Here is a 20,340-nt window from a genome sequence, read left to right as displayed (position 1 = left end):
TATCTATCTATCTATCTATCTATCTATCTATCTATCTATCTATCTATCTATCTATCTATCTATCTATCTATCTATCTATCTATCTATCTATCTATCTATCTATCTATCTATCTATCTATCTATCTATCTATATTTGTATACGTCAGCGCTGATGCGTCTTGGTATGCTAAAAATGTCTATACAGAGCGGCCGCTGGTAACGTAAGTCGATATCAAACTATAAAAGCGCTCATAAAACGCATATAACTGCAGCAGCAATAAACTAGTTTAGTTGATGGGAGTTTAACGCGCCAAAGCCAACTCAGACTATGAGGGACACCGTAGTGAAGGGCTCCAGAAATTTCGACCACCTTTCTGTAACGTGCACTGTCACCGCACAATAAACGTTCCTGTAGAATTTCGCCTCTATCGAAATTCGACCGCCATGGCTTGGAATCGAACCCGCGCCTTTCGGGTCAGTAGCCGAGCGCCGTAACCACTGAGCCACTACGGCGGCAGCATCAATAAACTGTCCTAAAATTCGTTACAAGGACGGTTACAAGGAAGTACACAGATAACAGAAGGCTGCTAATTTCTACGAAAATACTAAGATTTGGTGAGGCTGGACTTGAGTGTTTTGATTAGCGTATTGTGCGTATCGTGCATTCAGTGCTGAATTGGTTACATAAGTCGCGAACGTAAATGAGATGTAAGCTAAGTGTCAATTTGGGACTAGGGTTAACACACAAAAAAAAAACTTGACGGGAGAACGGCTCAGTTAGCACACTTGATTTAGTTTAGCCTTTACGATGAGCATAAACGAATTTCCTACAGCACTACTTTTACACTGACTATTCGTTGCAGTGACAAGGGCTACGAAGGTGAGGTCCATGTCAACGACTATATCCGAGACACTAAGCTGTTCAACATGCAGAGCTGCTACGTGATGCAAGGTGATTGTTTGCTAGAAGAACTGACAGTGCGCGAAGCCCTGACCATCAGTGTCGAGCTGCGCATGCCAGCGATGGAAAGTGGAAAGATATCTCTGCTTGTAAGTTCTTTGGTAAAACTTTAGTGCTGGATAATTGCTTATGTCCAGGGAAGTTGACATTTCGTCAATAGAGCAATGATAAAAGGTTAAAGAAATGAATACGCACCACGGGCATTTGTTTTTTAGCTGTCGTGTCAACATCCTATTCGAGTGGTGTAAATTTCCTGTGTAAGCGATATTTGATAGCTTTTGAGAGTGATTTGCACCATCCATAACAAGAGGAGTGCGTATAATAAGCACCCATAGTACCTTTAGGCTGTTAAGTTAGCCATTTAAATTCGCTCTGGGCAATTGTCGTCAACAACGTACGCATTTGTAGTAATGTTAGCACTGCCATTGTCGGAATCAAGGAGCATAACTCGCAACTTTATATAAATTGGTAAGCCTTATAACTATATAACAGACTCATATTAAAGAGGTGGAAGTCGTTATGATTGTTTTATTCGATGTGATAAAAGCTAAACATTACTTAGACACAGCGAAAGAGCAAAAGTTGCCGTAGGAAGTGACTCGTTGACAATCGATTCTCAAGCCGCGAACTAAGGTGCAGTGCTCACGGTACGTGTACATGCACTTGAAAGACACGTGATACATATTAACCCAGCGCAACTTTCACCGAGCTGTGTCGTCTGAAGTTTAAAGCTTTCATGGTGCGCGACTTCATATTCGGCATACAGTTTAAACACGGGTACAAGCTAAATGCTAACTGAATATACTTTGTTTCCATCGATTCACTTTCCTACCGGACTAATAACACCACCAGTTTGCGTTAGTAATAGTTTTAAGATAATACAGACGCTCTGTTAAAGGTTTGAAAACGCTATGGTAACTTGCTCTCCCGTTGAATGTGCGCGGTGGGTTAAGATATAACTAAAAATGCTTAAACTCTTGAAAGCCAGTGACAGTGTTCCCAAATCAAGCTTTGTCAACGTTTGCTAAGTAGTCCCCTTGATTAAGAATCAACTTAATGATTTGTTTCAAAGTTTTACATGGAATTAAGAGAGAGTGCCCTGCTATTATCTGACCTGCCACTCTACACTGGGGAATGGGAGGAGAATTACTACTACGATGGGTGACGATGCAGATAGAATAATAATTTTGGTACCTCAATGCGACAATCACAGTATTGTCAAAGGCCGCATTCTGTAGACTAATACCCTATTCCATGCGATTCTCTCATGATATACACTAATTGTATCAACAGATGCATCAGGTTGTTTTTTTCTTGATCATGGTGTCGTCTTTTTATTGGTTGTAGCATATCCGTCTTTGCAGGCCACTTGATGACATCAACACTCTGAAATCGCATGCTATTGAAAATAATAGACCGCACCGCGCGCTGACATATTATTTCAAAGCGAATTGGTTTTTACTAAACTGTCGACAGTTTAGAACACGTGAACGGAAGTCCTTTATTCGACTTTTTCGATTATTCGATTATTTATTCGACCTTATGGGATACTTTAGCGTTATTATATCAGCGCGCGTTATCCAATGTATGCCATTGAAGGCCACGCCCTTTCATGATATGGCTCAACAACTGAGAAGAAAAAAGTGGCAAAAGAAATACTCCTTCCAAGCAGTCAGAATTACACAGAAACAGCATACGTGCAACTCTGGGACTTAAATGCGACATAGAAACCATCTAGCGGAAGGCATGCGTGCGGACTTTGACAGTGTCCCGGCTGTAAAGCTTCGTACTATAGATATGTCAGAGAGAGGAAAGTAAAAAGAAACTTCATTATGCTGTGTAAGAAACTTCAGCTATGAACTTCTGGGAATCGGGTGATTGGCAGCATGCTTACGTTTAAAAAGTTATTTAGAAGAAAAAGCTGGCATTCCTTCCCCCGGAGCGTCAATTTCTTGAAGAAACTGTGAGGTGTAAGAAAAAAAAACATGATTTTCTGGCTTTTTCTTTTCTTTTCAGGTAGATGATACAATAAGCAGGTGGGGCCTCGACGAGTGTGCGGACACAATGACGAGATTCCTTTCCGGCGGAGAAAAAAGGCGGCTGGCGATCTCGCAGGAGCTCATTATCAACCCTCCCGTTGTGTTTCTGGATGAGCCAACAAGGTTATCCATGCCAACTTCATTACCTCGTCTAGACATCACATGTTGCGTAATTGAGTTAAATTTGCAAAAATAAAACCACAAGTTTGTTTGTGGCCATTACTAAAAGAGAATGCCGGGAAAACTATTTACCGTTTCTTTACGGTGTAGTCCTGGGCACTCGATTGCATCTAAGATGCAGCAGTTATCAGGCGAATTAACGCTCGAAACGGTTTTCTGCTAACCACACAATCACATCCGCTTCAAAACCTGCCTTTCGCGTTTTCTTTCATTACTTCTTTTCTTTTATCTTCGGTGCATTGCCGAGTCACTTAGCAGCCATACTGAACTGCGCACACATCGCTCGAATGTTAGTGACTGATTATTCAATGAACATCGTTTGCAGCGGCCTCGACAGCAGCTCGGCGCTGCGCTGCACTCGTGAGCTGAAGTCACTCGCCGCGTCCGGTCACACAGTGCTCTGTTCAATCCACAACCCGAGCTCTGTGCTTTTCTCCCATTTCGACAGGGTAAGTTTTGCGGAAGCATTGTGCAGAAAAAAAAATTAACTGTTGAAATTGTTTTGCTGCCGTTCATGGTGCTGTGAAAAGCGAACAAGCGAGGAACATAGATTCATTTTTGCCGGGACTTCCACTGACGGGACGGGTGTGTCCACATGGAGCAATTGTTTCACCATTTTAGAGTCTTGACTTTTTTAATACTGATTACAGGGTTCATGTACGGTAGGCGATAGCTGTTATAGCTTAATTGGCAGCGCGAACATCACTGACAAATTTGCACTGCAATTGATCATTCGGTACGCTCGCTTGTACGTTCGCGTTGCCCTTGGTAGCAGGGTTTTGGGTAAATTACTAATTCGACGATATCTATGAATTGCTTTTTGCGAACATTGCGCCAAGGTTCATTTTTGTGTTAGCCCACCTTGCACTACAACAGTGCGAAGAAAGAGAGGAAGTTTTAATGCCAGGTAGAGTGGAAAAGATCAGTCAGGTAAACGTTACCAGGTTTAGGCGGGCTAGTTGGTTAAGCATCTTGAATAAACAGCGCGAACGAAGAAGAGCACAAAAGACAAGAAAACGGACGATACAGCGCTGACTAACAACATTGTTAACAGTTAAGCAAACAAGGGAAGGGGAATGAGGGGCTCGTTATAAATACGACAGAAGCCAACAGCCACAGAAACCAAGGGGCACAGGGGATTTTTTTTATTTATTTATTTAATTTGTGGTGTTGATCAATATAGAATATTACTGAACATGTTATCGCTTCATGCTAATTGATTAGAAAAGCAGAGGAAAAAACAACCACATGCCGCCGGTGGGATCCGAACCCACGACCTCCGAATTACGCGTCCGGTGCTCTACCTCTGAGCTACGGCGACGGCTGTCAAATCTTCTGCTTTCGGGGGTATTTATGTTTTACAAGTAACCTAACCTTGAGAGTGTTCATCAGCGCCACCCACGTTCTAGGCGGCGGACGTGGAACGTCCTGAGTTACCGCAGGTGTGACGTAGAACCTCATCGAACGAGGAGGATGGAAGCTGCGTGAGAACCCTTTTATGCTTCCTATGGCGTCAAGGCTGCCAGAACCGAGACCCTCGCTAAGCAATTAAGCAAACAAGGGAAGGGGAATGAGGGGCTCGTTATAAATACGACAGAAGCCAACAGCCACAGAAACCAAGGGGCACAGGGGATTTTTTTTTATTTATTTATTTAATTTGTGGTGTTGATCAATTTAGAATATTACTGAACATGTTATCGCTTAATGCTAATTGATTAGAAAAGCAGAAGAAAAAACAACCACATGCCGCCGGTGGGATCCGAACCCACGACCTCCGAATTACGCGTCCGGTGCTCTACCTCTGAGCTACGGCGACGGCTGTCAAATCTTCTGCTTTCGGGGGTATTTATGTTTTACAAGTAACCTAACCTTGAGAGTGTTCATCAGCACCACCCACGTTCATAGGCGGCGGACGTGGAACGTCCTGAGTTACCATGTGGTAACTCAGGCGGCATGTGGTTGTTTTTTCCTCTGCTTTTCTAATCAATTAGCATGAAGCGATAACATGTTCAGTAATATTCTAAATTGATCAACACCACAAATTAAATAAATAAATAAAAAAAATCCCCTGTGTCTCTTGGTTTCTGTGGCTGTTGGCTTCTGTCGTACATTGTTAACAGTTGTTAGTCAGCGCTGTGTCGTCCGTTTTCTTGTCTTTTGTGCTCGTCTTCGTTCGCGCTGTTTATTCAAGGTAAACGTGTATCTCGGTCACGTTTCTACACTGGGAAACGCGAAATAGGAAGATCCGATCCAGGTAATGAAAATAGAAGGTGATGACATCATGATTCAATGTGTTACACGAGAGCCGAGCACATCTCCTTGCGCAGAAATTACTATTCAAGACAAGACCTTCATGTGGCTTCGGCAGTTAGATTTTCCTGCATTGACGCGAAAATGAGGGTTTGTGCCCTTAAACATTTTAAGCCTGAATATCTGAAACCTCATACATCCATCAATGATTCCAGTGGGAAAAGCCGACGCAGCAATCTCACATATCGGTTTAATGCCGTTCACCACCAGGAGAAAGGGAGTTGTAGTCATACTGTCGCGGGACATCAATTTTTCTGCAGCAGAACCACTTCGTCGGATTGGTTTCTTCACGGTTAGAGAGAAACGGGATCATTTTTCGACAAAACGAACGGGCAAACCCTCCTCATCTTCCCTAGTTTTCCTCTTTACCAATGATCTTCAAGCGTTTTTTCGATTTGAGCACCTTTGCCTGCCCATTTTTTTTCATTCTGGGCAATGAGTCTGCTTGGATGCAATAAGCAATTTTCTTCTTGCGTTGCTTCCTTGAATTGACCCTGGCCGGGCCGGGGTCGAGCCTTCCGTCGAGCTTGGCGGGCCAGGCACAGGCTCAGTAAAGCGATAATCTAGCGGGACCGTGGGCCCGAGGCCTCAATCTGAGGGCTATGCAGCGCTCTAGAGCATATTTCCACTGACGTGCTAACAAAGCGGTCATAAAGTTGGGAGGATATGAGCTGCTATGGGCGTCCATTAAACACACGTTTTGAAAACCCGAGCGGACGCCTTCTTACATTGCTTGTAACAATTTGTCGCAGATCAATTAATGGCATTTAAAAAAAAAATTGAAGTACGTATTTCTTTTACAGCTTTACATGCTCTCCGAAGGGAAGTGCATTTATCACGGCCTAGTGGAGAAGCTGGTACCTTTCTTGGAATCTCAAAATCTTCGCTGCCCTCTCTACAACAGCCCGTCAGATTTCAGTGAGTACTGGCCTTTGTTCGCAAGCAGTTGTATGAAAGATATGATTAAATATTCTTATATGGTTCGCTCACATGTTCATATGATCGAGTGGAACTAAAACTAATGATCTGTTAAATAGAGGCTTCTCGGCACAAGCGTTAAGTTGCTTGCCTTTCAAAATCTCATATAGCCTTTGATTGTTTAATCATAGTACCTTTAATTTTCGGGCTTCATTTTTTCCCGCATAATATCGCCGCTAGACATGCCGAGTACCCAGGAAACAAAAATCCATGAGCTAACCAGGCTAAACACATGCTTTCGCACGCTTACTCAGTTTAGCTACGCTAAAGCTTACTATCTTTTTTTTCTAATTTATTGGAATTATTCTGTCACTCATGTCTTCACCTCCTGCCCTGCAATTACGCGTCCACGCGAGAGCTGCTTGCCTTTTTTCTTACACTGCTAAAACATTCATTCTGCATCTCAGAGGCTATTTTAAACGCAAAAGAGGCTTAGAACAGGGCATATTCGGCGTGGTCAATGTTGCGCTTGATATAGTGACATCAGTAAGTAGTTTTGTGAGAAACTTAATGTAGACGTTCGGCTTATGAAACGTACTTTTTGAATTTATTCGCGTCAGAATAAAGCGCTTTTTTAAAAGAGGTTTAGTTCGTCAGTTGAGTGAGGACACCTCTCGCGGAATATGCACATGATATTAGCTATTTTTTTTTCGACGTCTTCAGCTTCGCGCACTGGAAAAAGCTATGTTGTTTAGAAGGCGCAGTTTCGGGTACAAATCGTGTTTAACCAGTTCGGCGGCTTCATCCGTGCAGTCAGTTTGAGGTGCAAAAATATGATAAGATAGCCTTTTATCGGAAATCTAATGGCCCTGTGATTAATGAGCCTTTATGTATGTTGAGTGTGCGAATGATGACTAGACAAAGATCAAGGAATTGAGACATTAAAGTTATTGACTGAAGTAACCGAAAACTTTTCTGCAACAAGCGAAGTGAATTTTAATGGTCTTATTTATGTGCAGGTCTCTAACTTGGGGCGTCGGTTAAATAGAAACAGTAAAATAAATGGCCGGGGTTCAACGTGGCTTGAAACTAGTTATACGAGCGAAAACTCTGGTAAGCATGGCCTCCACTGTCTCAAATCAAATGTCAAGGTCAAGGTCAGTTACTCAATGGTCATAGTCGTATGATCACGTGTTCATACTACCATAGCTTGGGCCATACCACCACGCAGATAAGGTCGGCTTGGCCTTGTGAGGCATTGAAGGTTATTGTCTCATCCACACCGAAATCGGAAGTTGTACCCCGAGGAGTAGAGCTATAGCTCAAAGAGTGATTATACGCCCCAGGAGGAGTCCGCACAATACCACTGCCATGAAAATCGCGGTGTTCTCAGAAACGCAATTATGGGCAAGTATTACAGAGAACGGGGGGAGGCTGTCTGTTTCTGAAGATGCATTTCTCAAACTTCTTTTTTTTTTTTTTTTAAAAGGTGGGGGCCACTGTCTTCTCCTCCTGCAAAGTTTTCCGCCTGAAGAAAGGGCCTATTACAACCCCAAACTTAGCGTGTAGATCCGGCCTTGGGTGTTCTGCCCTTAAATATGTATGTGGGTACAGTGTTTTACAAGTGATCTTGTGTGAAGCTAAAGAGCTGGAGGTACGGGAAATACGGCAGCTTCAGCATACGGTTTAACTCAATGCGCGTTGTTGACTATGAGCAGATTCGGAAATGCAAAGCGCACGTGGCTGTGCCTCGTAGATTAAAAGAACTTTTTCTTAGTTACAGAGTTGGCGTCTGGACAACACGGGGACGTGGTTCTGAAGTTGTCCATGCTCTTCATTCCTGGGGATTATTTTACTAAAAACAAAAGTCAAATCAACAACTGCTCTGAGCTCACTACATATGGCGGGCGACTAATGTCCCCTCAGGTGTGACCTTCACTGTTTTTTTTTCTCTTTGAAGTGTTTTCAATTAGTGTTGGCTCGCCATACCAATGCTTTATTTTTGCACAACATCGGATCTAACACGCTAACCAACACTGCGCAAAAAATTAAAAGGAGAAATCATGCAAGAATGAACAATTTCTCATGGTCACGAAGTGCTGAACTTGCAACTAAAGCTTAGTAAGAGCCCGCGGAGTATAAATTTGTACACTGGCGAGAACGTACACGAACGAGCGAAAAGCGAAACGGGCAAAAGGCCCCAGGAACAGAAGCTGGCGCTGTCAATGCCCTTACATGCGAATGCAAAGTGCAAGAACATAAAAATGCACTATGGGCATTAAAAACCAAGCTTAAGACCTGATAAGCTAAGTTGTTCTGTCTTGTGTGATTTATTCCAGGTTCTTTTGCTCAGTATGCCCCATCGAGCGCCTGGTCACGATCGAAACATACGCAGCTTTTTCAGAAAATCTGTAGCGGAAGAAAATTTGGCTTGGTCCGAGGCACGTTCCCAACATCAGTACGATTTCGGGAAAGTGCCCTTCTAAGTAAACTAATCAGGAAGACAGTATGGGACAATAATAGTTCAATATGGGATTTTAGGGGAATTTCGCAAGCTGGTGTGAATTCAGGTCATGGGAGTATGTATATGCTCAATAGAATCCATCCGATCGCAATCAAGCAGTTATATTTTCTGCTATTATCAATGAATATTTGATGAGGAATAATTTTATGTTATGGCTTTATACTTAAACGATAATCCGGTATGGTACACGCGCTCTACTTAAGTAATTTGTTTCTTCTTGGCATATGTGCAACCATAAATTATAACAAATGAATTACCAGACCTGAAAATACTAGAGAGGACATCGCCGTTTTCCGTGATTGTTGAGGTGATGACATGAATCTGACCCTAATGATTATCTTAGTGTTTTTCGAGGAAAAGTTACAGTAAAACCGTCTTTCCACCCAAGAAATTTCGGAAAAAATCACCCAGAAGTGCCAGTAAGACTGAAATTCAAGCTTTTTCACTGTCCTGTATGTTTATTTTTTTAATTATTTTTATCACATACTGCGGGCCAAATATAGTCCTAGCAGGAGAGGCACAGTACAAAAGTCAAAAGTGCAAAACTTCGACCTTAAAAAATAAAAATAAAACCATACATAACGACGAAACAAGTACTAAAAAAAGACGACCAACACTTATACGACGCTAAATAGGCACAGGAGGAAAGAAGCAACACGCAGTGTCAACAACATAGAGCGTCACAGGCAGCGCCAACGCGCTATGTTGTGACGCGCTATGTTTTCTTGTTGATAAATAAACTTTTTTTAATTACGGTGAGCGCCCTCGAACATTATACGCAAATTGTTGGATCAAATACTCATCGTATATACTTTCCAGGCGGCCATCTCAATGTCAGCGCTTGGAATCTCGTAGCATTGTTACTAGATGAATTTATCAATGCTTTCTGTCTTACCAGGACAAGAAACAGGAGGAACAACAATACAAGGCTGAAGCAAAGTCATTTCAGCAGTTCAAGACACTAGCGAGAAGGTGCTTTTATTGCGTCGTCCGGAATAAGGTGGGTATTTTAGGTGCTGGAAAGGAGGCGTAGCGCATGACCATCTCAAGTCTTCATTTCCTTGCAGTGTGAATCAGAAGAGGTAACGCGACGGCAGCCGCAGCAGCCGGAATCGGTGCTGTGAATTAAAGAAAACAAATATTTATGTCATGTTAAACAATCTTTGCCTGTCAGGTTAACGTGGAGGTGAAGCCTGAAACGCTTCATGACGCTTAGGTAATAATATAATGATTGATTGAGGCCATTATAGGGCAGTATTTTAACAACAGTTTAGTTTAGCCTGGCTGATCACACAAATACAAAGAACTTCGTCCTTTTTCCTCAGAAGCTTCGTGAAATGCCGCAGCCAGAAAGCTTCCTCACGAACGTTTTTGAAATACGTAGTGTCAGGGAAAGTACAGAGGTTTATGTTGCTCGCAGGATCTTAAAGAATGCTCTTATGCTTATTATGGTTAGCCAACGTAAGTTCACTGCCGGATAAAGGCCTTTTGCATTTATCTCAAATGGGCACGTGGTGGTATAACTAGAAATATTCAGTTTATTTTGTTCTCCTCTAATAACAGGCACTGCACAGTTATGATGAGCAAGCATAATAAGCTGGTTTCCAATGTTTAATTATTGTTTTTTTTTCTTCATGCGCTTTAGGTTTTTTGTTGAGAAATGCCGGGCTTGAATAGTTCCGCTTTGAAAAAAAAAATCCTTCATCTTTTATTGTTCAAACAAGAGAGGGACATGTAAGTGCTACTGCAGGCATGGAACGGTTGCAAGAACTTTGACTCCCTTTATTTATTCTATGGAAAATTTTCAATCCTATTAAACTACGTGATAAGTACAAATAACCAATTAATCTTATAGATTTAATAGTCTTAACGGTCATAATTAGCTTTTCTTCTAACTATTGCCTAGAATTCTCAAGCCGGTCGGGAAGTTACAAACTTAGCGAGGGCATTTTCATGGTGCCACGCCTTGCTTGGCCCTCCCATATTGTGCACAACTGCATCTTAAAAAGTACTAACTCCAGTGACGTTCTTGGTTTTCTTTTGAAAGCGCAGACCACTTCCCTTGCGCGCATTGGGGTCAACCTGTTCTTCGCCTTCTTGCTTTCTATCGTGTACTACGGGTCCGGCAATCGATCAGCACAGGCTAGGGACATTGTGGCCATGTATCTTATGGCCCTGGCATTACTGCTTTTCCAGACTGTCGGCCCAACCATTCTTACATGTAAGTTACCTCTCTGAGCTATAATACGTCATTAGCGATGGCCCCGTTTTTGTGATCCTGTTGTTTTGGCGCAGATGATGATGACCTTCTTTGAAGGTCAACGAAAGAGACCGCATCGATGACTTTTCGCAGGTCTGGGTGGCTCGCGGGCGTTCCTTTGAGATTGACTGGACGCGGCGAATGAGCAGAACTCTTCGAAATCAGGTGGCAGGCCGGTTTTGGACCACTTAATGAAGCAGTGGCCATGGACAATTTTTTTTATCCGTCTTACCAAAAATGAAGGAAAACGTTGCGCCTGAACTGTCAGCAAATTAGCAGTTCCTTATATGTGATATAAAAAATACGTGCCTTTCAGAAAATTTTGGAGCGTTTTAAAATTCGTGAGAGTCCTCGTAAATTTTTTTTACTGTCTTCCATTGACTTATATTTTCCATTAGGCCTAAAGCTATGAGTGCTTTAGAAAAGTGCGATGCAGTTATGGGAAGTAGTTGCGAGTTAAAAAAAAATTCAGGGATTTTCCTAAGCCAAGAAATGATTAAAAAACTGGTTTTAAACAATTTTAATCAATGTTGCATGCAAAGAAAATGAATTGCAAGATGTAGGCAGTGGCAGGTATTAAGGGTGAGGTGTTGAGAATTTGATCCCAATATCAATTGCGCAGTAAAAAGGGCTCAGAGCTCCTTTAGCAAAACAGGTTATGAAAAGATTTAATCAATGACTTATCCTGCGGCGGCTGAAAACAAAACACAGGAAGTTTGAGAGATGAAGTAAAGCCAAAAAAGCATAGCAGGCTGTCGGACGCACCGGGGTTTGCTGCTACAGAGTTTGAGGAGGCCGTCAGCAACACTTTGAGGACTGTATAGTGTATTAATAACGATGCTAATGTAGAGTGCCGAAATGGCAGCTACAAAGTGACACTGTTCGAAAGTTTCTAAAGCACTCCCTACTTGTTTCTTTAGTTCCTACCAGGCAGGTTACGATTAGTCAGAGGAAGTAGGAAATCAACACCGAGTCCGGAATCAACTTCATTATTGGCGCGCGTTAATATCTTCTTTCTAGTAGAGCATTGAATTTGTCAACATGCGTTACATGAAAACAAGAACTATTCGAAAATGCTAATATTGACGTTTCATTAAGAGGTTGTTTAACAAATACACCAATTAGCTTGTTTTCGCTCCTTTTATTTATTGCTTTTCTTGCAGTTCCCCTGGAAATAAACGTTCTTCTCAGGGAGCAGAGGAACTGCTGGTACAGCTTATGGTGGTACTATGTGGCCAAAATACTGTCAGATTTGCCGTTCATGGTACGTATAGTAAGATTCTGTATTTGAGTCATCTTTCGTGTTTTTTTTTTTATTTTCATGCACCTATATCATATGGATAAGCTTAATTTTATTGATGTTCGAACTTTGCATGAAATACTTGCGAACAAAAATAAAATAAAGTGGAAAATCCGCCACTGGTCGTCACGCTTTGGCAACCAGCTCTTCGACTTGATTGTTTTGCCGTTAATGAGCGCGTTTTGTCTCTATTTTCATCAATTCATTTTAGGACATTTAATGAAATAATATTTTATGAGTTTGGTTGGATCATTTGTCATCTATTTACCTTATATTGCTATTCATACATTTATTTGTTCACGTTACCCCTAAAGGCCCTCGCTGGGAGGGTATTACATAGAGGGTGGGATACAAATTTGTATAAAAAACAGTAATTAGAACACAAGTCATAACATGCAGGGAAGAAAAACGATATAAAGAACAAATTATTTCGAACTAGTTTCAATATGGAAAGTGGTTTAGGGTCGTAACTTCTGGGCAATGCCATTTCAGGGCTCACGTACAGAAGAATCAAATTACGTGAGAAAGTGATTACCACTGTACAACACGCCGCGGTAGTACAGTGGTCAGGGCACTCGACTACGGAGCCGGAGGACCCGGTGGAGGGGAAACGCAAAAGGCGTCTGTGTGCCGTGTGATGTGAGCGCACGTTAAAGAATTCCAGGGGGTCTAAATTAATCCGGAGTAGTGCACTACAGCCAGCGTCTCTGGTAGCCCATTTTTCACTTCACGAAGTTAAGCCCCACAACTTACAGTTGAGGATTACCGCTATACAGTGGGCATGTACGGGTATTTTGAACAATAATCCTTACGATAAAGTGAGGGGTTGGAAGAAGACGTGATTTTGGTAGATTTTACGAAGAAGGCTAGAAAATGAGATTATTTAGACTCGGAAACATTGCGGCCACACCATCAATTTTATAAAATAAATATAGCTGTGTTGTAAATACCAGGAAAGCATATGGTACCTTTGACAAGCTCTGGTTGAGGAAAGACATAGTTTCGCGCCGATGGCGATTTGAAGAACGCCAGAATAGTATAACACAATTATGAAAGTTCTAGCGGTGCAGCGTGGCGCTCGCTGCAGCAGATGGTTACTGTCCATTGTCTTTCCCAATTTTGGTGCTTTGTGTCTATAATCAATAGTTAGCGGAAACGTCCATCTCGTGGTGATCCTGCATTTATTTCATCCACCTGCAGACTGTTGGCCCTGTTATCATGATGAGCATTATTCACTGGACGACATTTCAGCCACCGGAGTTATACCGCCTGGCACTCATCATACTGTTCTCCATCCAGATGTGTTGCACAAGTCAGAGCATCGCCTATTTGTGTTCAGCCATGTTCAAGGCCCAGGTAACTACCGTGGAAGCCTGGAATGAGAGTGATCATGTTAACTACAGTTTGTTAACATTACAGTGCAGTATAGCTACCCAGATGATTGTTTGTCTGTTAGAAATTCGCTTCGAAAGAAACCTTGCACGTTTATGTATTTCTGACGCGCTGCTATGAGGCATTTTTTAGGAGTTAATCTTTTGATAAGAAAAATGATGTAAAAACATTTTGCACTCAATCTTTTATGGTGTTGGCTGAAATTGAACCATTCGGAGAAGTTCGTGCGGAAAGGTGTTTTTATATGCGATGGCATTAAAATCCGCATCGGAGAAAAAATCTGCCGGCGCCCGGCGTTGCATGTAATGAATTAAGTTCGCTGATTGGCTGGTGGGACGTGACGTCATCAGTGACGCCATCAGACTTGAAAAATCCCATTGGCTGGAGAGGCGAGACGTCAACAGACAGGCAGCGACGTCATTAGACGGGAGAATGCTTACTCGATGGAGGGAAATGACGACATCAGACCGAAAGTTCTGTTAACAGACCGGGTTCGTCTGTGTAAAACCTCCGTTTGCCAACCAAGGCAGGGACAGGTGGCGCTGTGTAACGACGAAGAAGGAAATGGCTCGGACAACAGCAGGCTTGCGTGCAAAACATAGACAGCCTCCTAAAAACTACCAGTGCAAGAAGGAAGATTTCGGGAACTCTTTCTTTAATGCATTGCTCGAGAAGAGCAACATGTGTGTCACAAGTCCCACCACGTCGCCTCCCGTAAATGTAGTTTTGAATGCTTTCTCGTTGCCAGCACAAAGTTATTAGGTATCACTGTGAATTTTTCTCTTCATGGCTGGAAAGTAATCCAGCTTCGTTCGGAGACATTATTCCTGAAAAATTCTTTAAAAAACTCTCTCGAGGAGTATTTCCTATTGGGCAATCCAGAAGCATTATTAAAAACCAAGTTAGACGTTTTCGTGATGCTACTTGCAATCATCAGAGCGCGGCGCAGTGCACCATCAGAGTTTAACAAACAATTAATTTTCTCCATTTCCGCAGACGGCTGTATGTGTGTGCCTCCCGGCTCTGACCCCGTCCTACCTCTTCTGCGGGTACTTTGTGCAGCCGCGCTACCTCCACACGGCGGTCGCTTGGCTGACGTACACTTCGCACATTTACTACTTGCACCAGGCTATCATGTTCGCCCTGTACGGCAATGGACGTGGGCTGCTGGAGTGCGACGAGCGGGACGCTGACATCCTCTGTGTGCCCATTGACGGCGACGACGTGCTGCACATGGTGGACGCACAGGACGTCAACTTACTTGCTTACTCCTTATTAGTGCTCGCCATCGACGTCTCCCTGAAGCTGGTCGCTTTCTGTTTTCTCAAGTGGAGGCTGTTGAGGAAGTGCTGAGAACCACGTTTGGCTTTTCTCAATTTTCACGGGTGAAAACTGCTGGGCACTGAAAATGCGTTTAGTCCGGCGTCAGAGCCACTTAAAGGGACACTGAGGAGAGCTCTATTGATATTTTTTTTATAGCAAAATCCGATAGTTCGGCATTTCATGGCTTTGTTGCCACTTGGCCGGCAGCGAAAGATGCATTTATTTCTAAGAAATTTGGATTCGAAGTTGAAATAGTTTTTCCCGCCGCTCTGATTCAAACTTGGGATTCTGCTATGACGACACAGAACTAAGTGACGTGAAACATGACATTCACATGACGTAACGCAGACTCCGTGATTTCTGGTGGCCAGCAGTGCGGCCCAGCAGCAGCCGAAAAGAAAGCTACCGCCGGCCGCACGTTGAAGGCATCTATCGGCTATTGCGGCCGTCGCTTCGTTTACATTTGCACCGGCGTTTTGCCAGCGTTACAATGGATCCCGTTCTCGAAGTCGTCAACGAAGTTCTCGCAAATAGACGCCTTTAGCATACCGTGTACCTTGTTACCGTTAGCGGAATACCGGGAGCCGCCATACCGCTGAGAGCAAGCGCTGATTGGTCCCGGCGCTGCAGGAGCGCGCGTAGCTATCGGGTACGTGGCGCCATCTGGCGACGTTAAGTAGATTTGCGCATGCATTTGCTGCGCCTCAGTGATTCGTAGCTTCTCGTGCCCTAGTGTTGCTAGAACTATTGATTCTAGCAACACTGTTTTGTGCTATGACGCCATGAAGCTTGTACTTGCGAGTTTGGCCTGTGGCGGCGATACCTGTATTTTGGTTCTTGCTCTTTTCTATGTTACAGGAGCTTTGTTGTCAGTATGAATGGCGTTTTTGTAATCAGGAGCTGGTATTCTGTCGATGCAAGTCAACTTCAATTTCTCCTCAGTGTCCCTTTAAGGGGCCCTGAAACGAGGGAGCGTTTGGACTTTGCTAAAGCGTGGTGCGGAGTAACAAAACCTTTGTCGATTTGGAAGGTGCCTGAAACAAGTTTCTGCGTTGCAGATACTGGTCGATGTTTATATATTATGAATTTTTGATCTGCCCGGCATATATTTTATTGAGAATAAAAAGGAAAGATGGTGTGCGAAAAATTGTGAATTATTTTAAATGTGGTGTGGGTAACATTGCGGAGTACTTATTATGCTGGAAGAAACTAAAGAACGCAAGAATCGTTCGCAGTCCTTACCGTAGCCAGACATCAGAAAAGGCTCCTGAAAATGGGACTGCTCCTCACCCTTCCCTCTATCGCTTTTACAACCCCTAATCCCTCTCCCCCAGTGCATGGTAGCCAACCAGAACACCCATCTGGTTAACCTCCCCGCCTACCTCTTTCTCTCTCTATTACAATCAGCACCAGTGTTAGCGCACAGTGTAAGTCCTCTTGTGGGATGCTTAGCAGCATGTACAAGCGTGTAATTTAACTTCATTAAATTACGAACAAACCACATTTGGTTGGGATGATTTTATGGCCTCTGAAAGGGGCCATGAAACAGCTTCTGAGAAGAGTATATAAACTCGCTGAATCACTACACTGTGTAGTCATGAATACTTGAACCAATTAATACATTTATACAAGCAGGAGAGAACACACAATCGTGCGCGAAAGCTGGCGAGCCCCTTCCGCATACTTTTTGAACCTCGCGCTATCCCTCGTGTCCCGCGTCCGCCTACGTCGGTTAAGAGATGCCTATTGGCTAGATCCTTTCAGACCTCACGCAGCTACCATGGTTGCGGCCAGTCAGCCGCGTCACTCTGGTAGGTCAGGAAGCTCCGCCTTCCGGGGAATTCCCGCGCTCATAGGGAGTCGGTGGCTGGACCGAGTGGGTGCGGCCAGCTGAGCGGTGCCAAACTTTGAGCGTGCAAAACGTGACAAGAGGAGAGGGAAAGGAGCGAAGACTCCGAAATGAAATTTTGACTACAAATAACTCAGCTTTTTAGAAACGCATTAAAAAAAAAACTGTTGCAGCAGAATATTCGTGAAGCGGTGAAGCGGCATACTGTAACATTCCAGGCGTCGAGAGCCCGTTTCAGAACTCGTTTAATGGGATGTGTTGCAGGCTGTCACGGCATATTGCTGCCATATACGAGACTTTAAATGTTTCCTAGGGTCCGGGATTCTTGTGAGGGAGGTGTAGCATCTAAAAATGTTTCAGTATTCATTGTTGTTACTGCCTCCCATTGCAGCCGACTCGGATAATTTTTAGGATGAATATAAGTTTCAGCTTTAAGAATATATTGCTCACGCGGGGCTCTGACTCGCTGGACGTCTCACGTTTCAGCGCCTTTTGGAATGAAGCAGCACACAATATTTCTTGAGTGCCGTTTTGCGCTACACTTGAGGTCATACGTTTGGTAGAAAATTCAAGTTTATATGTGTTCTGTTTAAACCTATACGCTCCAGAGTGATGGCCAGTCACCATGCAAATAGTCCGACCTTTCTGCGTGTTCGCCAAATGCAGCCGGTACAGCCAGCGATGACAGCGCCGCCCACCGGCAGGTAGCAACCACATTAAGGCTGGTTATAAATATTCATTCAGGACAACGGCTTGACATCGCCGCTATGGCGCAGTGGATTAGAGGCACGTGTTGCGTATGGAAGGTCGGCCGTTCGACTCCGCTCTCTATACTGTAATTTTATTGTTTTTTTAATTTCATCTTTTTCAATTTTTTCCCTTTTAGGTCGCAAATCGTGATGCTTAGTGGCATATAACGCCATTTAAGAGGATTTATTGTCCCTTTTAGGTAAGCCGTTGTGACAATCTTCAGTCACCGTGATCAATTCACCGTGGTTTCAAGCCTTGTGGCTGTACAGGCTGCAGTTGGCGAATACGCGACCTTTCTTGCACTTAATTCAACTATGCGTGGCCCGCGCTCGCATGTGCGTGTGCGTATGTGTACTCGCGCGTACGCGCGTGCATGTGAGGGCGTGCGCCAAACAGCAGCATTTCTTGAAATTCGCGAACATTCTATAATGGTTAATTTTATGTCAAAAATTTAAAATATGGCAAGTGGGCTTTCCTGCATTACCTAACCACACACTGACCATTACAACCCTTATCTCCTTATGAACAAAAATTTTCAAGCCAATTCGCAATGATGTCATTGACTACCGCATGACATGTTTACGCAAAAGGCGTACTGGCGCTAAAAAACGGAGACAACACACACAACAGGACAGGACTGGCGCCAATTGCAGTGTGGTTATTACAGGAAGACAGGACAGTGCTCAATGGAGAAGAAATACCCAGTATAAGAAATACCCAAAAGGCGCCAGTACGCCTTTTGCGTAAACATGTCATGCTACAACCAACTAGCTCAAATCAAAGTATTGCTGTGACTACCGCACTTCTAGTGTCTGGGGTTCAAGGTAAAAGGAGACTCATTGGTGTGACCGGTGGACAAGAGAGCCCCTCAAAATCGAAGGGGCCCATACTGACAGGGCCTCACTGAAAAACGTGAGGGTTAGTGAGGCAAATGCTTGCATTCAAGAAAGAGCCTGCCTACCTGGAGATGAAGCACCAAACGAACGGTATAGACGCCTGGGTCTTTAGTGGTCAAACGGCGCTTAATTGGCGCCACTATACCATCCGCTAACTTATTAACAAATAAATACACAGTTCGCGCTTGAAATGAAGTTATGTCGTCATTTTTTTGTGTGTGCAGGATAATCGATTGAGCATCGTCACCGTACACTGTGCTCCATATTCACGATGCGCGGCTGCCTAATCCGGCCCATAGTGTAAACACAACGACACATTAAAGCTCCTTTCTTCCACTGCGGCGTCAGTGCCACCCCGTTTTCCCGACATAGGGGATTGTTTTCCTTAGGCAGCACCCAACGCAGCAGTAATGACCCTGCGACCATGTATGTCGCCAGGGAGACATCACTCAACGCCTGTCGCCATGCACTCACGGAGGTGAGCGGCTGTCACTCATCCGCGCTTCGCCCTTTTGTCGACGGCGTGGGTGGCGCCGCTGCAAGTCTCCTTGAACAAAGGTATGGGGCCCCTGGCCGGATTCCTGAAGCTTCATCAGCTGACGGCTGCGTTTGGTTAACTGCGCGTCGAATTGTGGGTGAGGAGGTGACCTGGGGAAAGGACACCTTCGGGGGATTTTATCCAAGTGACTCAGCCGAGGAAGACGCTGGAGAGGGGAGCGCCGTTAATGAGTGCCCGATTTCGACAAGATGGCAAAGCCAGCCAATCAGCGTCGTTGGCTCCATTCAAAGGTGGCGCCCAAGACGAAGTCCCTACGATTGGACGAAAAAGGCGGGAAGAAAACGGGAGAGGCTATTTAAAGCGCTTGACACGTTCATCGAGCAGCCGTTCCCTGAGACTCTTCTCAGCGTTTACTCAGTTTGTCTCTGTAAATATTGTTGTAAATATCTGAATATAGTTTTCCCTCGTTTCTCCAACTCCCTGTCGTCGGCCCACGTTCCTTCCTCCATCGGCACAGCGGCGGTGTTCCTGGACCCGATGCCTGGTGAAACTTCCTACTAGCACAGCGAAATATATCAGGCTACGTCATCATCGCTCCTACCATCGTTGCAGTCTACTGCATTTAGTTGTACTGTAGGATACAGCTTATAAAGAAAAGAACCGTCTCCAGAGAAAGCTTCCGTCCGTTGCTTCCTGAAAAGCACGGTATTAGCTGCGACAACACCTGTTGACTGACATGTCTCTGTCTCATGTAAACGAAAACTGCTCAGTGGGCCATTGTTAACAAGTGTACGTGCAGTGCTCATCTTGTCGGTCTGCAGCATTTAATCTGAGAACACTTCTTTGAGCCTAACCTGTAATTCATATAATGCAGTAAGGGTGACGGCGCCAAGATTTTTTCTCTTTTGCCGACAAGAATACACGGCTACAAGATTGAGAACCGACATGGGCGATTTTTGAAAACTTTTCCACTTCGCAGTTAGTTAGTTTAGGGAATCGACCGCTTAGTTTTAATGACTGCTGTCTAATATTTTACGCAGGTGAACACTTGGAGACAACATATCGGGTCCGTGTGCATAAAACTGCCGCATAAACCATTCCGGTGCCGTAATATGGAACACCCCCCATAATCACTTGCCGCTTGCGGTGCGTGTGCTCCG

The 20,340-nt window shown here is 44.0% G+C and overlaps 1 protein-coding gene across 5 annotated transcripts in view; it reads left to right on the top strand.

Moving 5' to 3' along the window:
* LOC149340692 (ATP-binding cassette sub-family G member 1-like) overlaps window positions 1-16,317 on the top strand; it is a 34,025-nt gene extending 17,708 nt beyond the window's left edge. For 3 of the 5 annotated variants that reach the window (XM_089549510.1, XM_089549513.1, XM_089549514.1), the window contains 10 exons: window positions 843-1,029; window positions 2,957-3,102; window positions 3,485-3,608; window positions 6,273-6,387; window positions 8,165-8,313; window positions 9,810-9,911; window positions 10,964-11,132; window positions 12,335-12,435; window positions 13,672-13,827; window positions 14,860-16,317. In XM_089549510.1, coding sequence (XP_089405636.1) covers window positions 843-1,029; window positions 2,957-3,102; window positions 3,485-3,608; window positions 6,273-6,387; window positions 8,165-8,313; window positions 9,810-9,911; window positions 10,964-11,132; window positions 12,335-12,435; window positions 13,672-13,827; window positions 14,860-15,216 — 1,606 coding nt within the window. In that variant the 3' untranslated portion in view covers window positions 15,217-16,317. The remainder of the gene's footprint in view (window positions 1-842; window positions 1,030-2,956; window positions 3,103-3,484; window positions 3,609-6,272; window positions 6,388-8,164; window positions 8,314-9,809; window positions 9,912-10,963; window positions 11,133-12,334; window positions 12,436-13,671; window positions 13,828-14,859) is intronic. The other 2 variants (XM_089549511.1, XM_089549512.1) reach the window with 2 other exon arrangements.
* The last annotated feature ends 4,023 nt before the right edge of the window (window positions 16,318-20,340 follow it).

This window comes from Amblyomma mixtum, chromosome 6 (assembly GCF_055824585.1).
Source record: "Amblyomma mixtum isolate Tamu chromosome 6, ASM5582458v1, whole genome shotgun sequence".
Taxonomy (NCBI): Eukaryota; Metazoa; Arthropoda; class Arachnida; order Ixodida; family Ixodidae; genus Amblyomma; species Amblyomma mixtum.
This window is presented reverse-complemented; position numbering and strand designations above follow the sequence as displayed.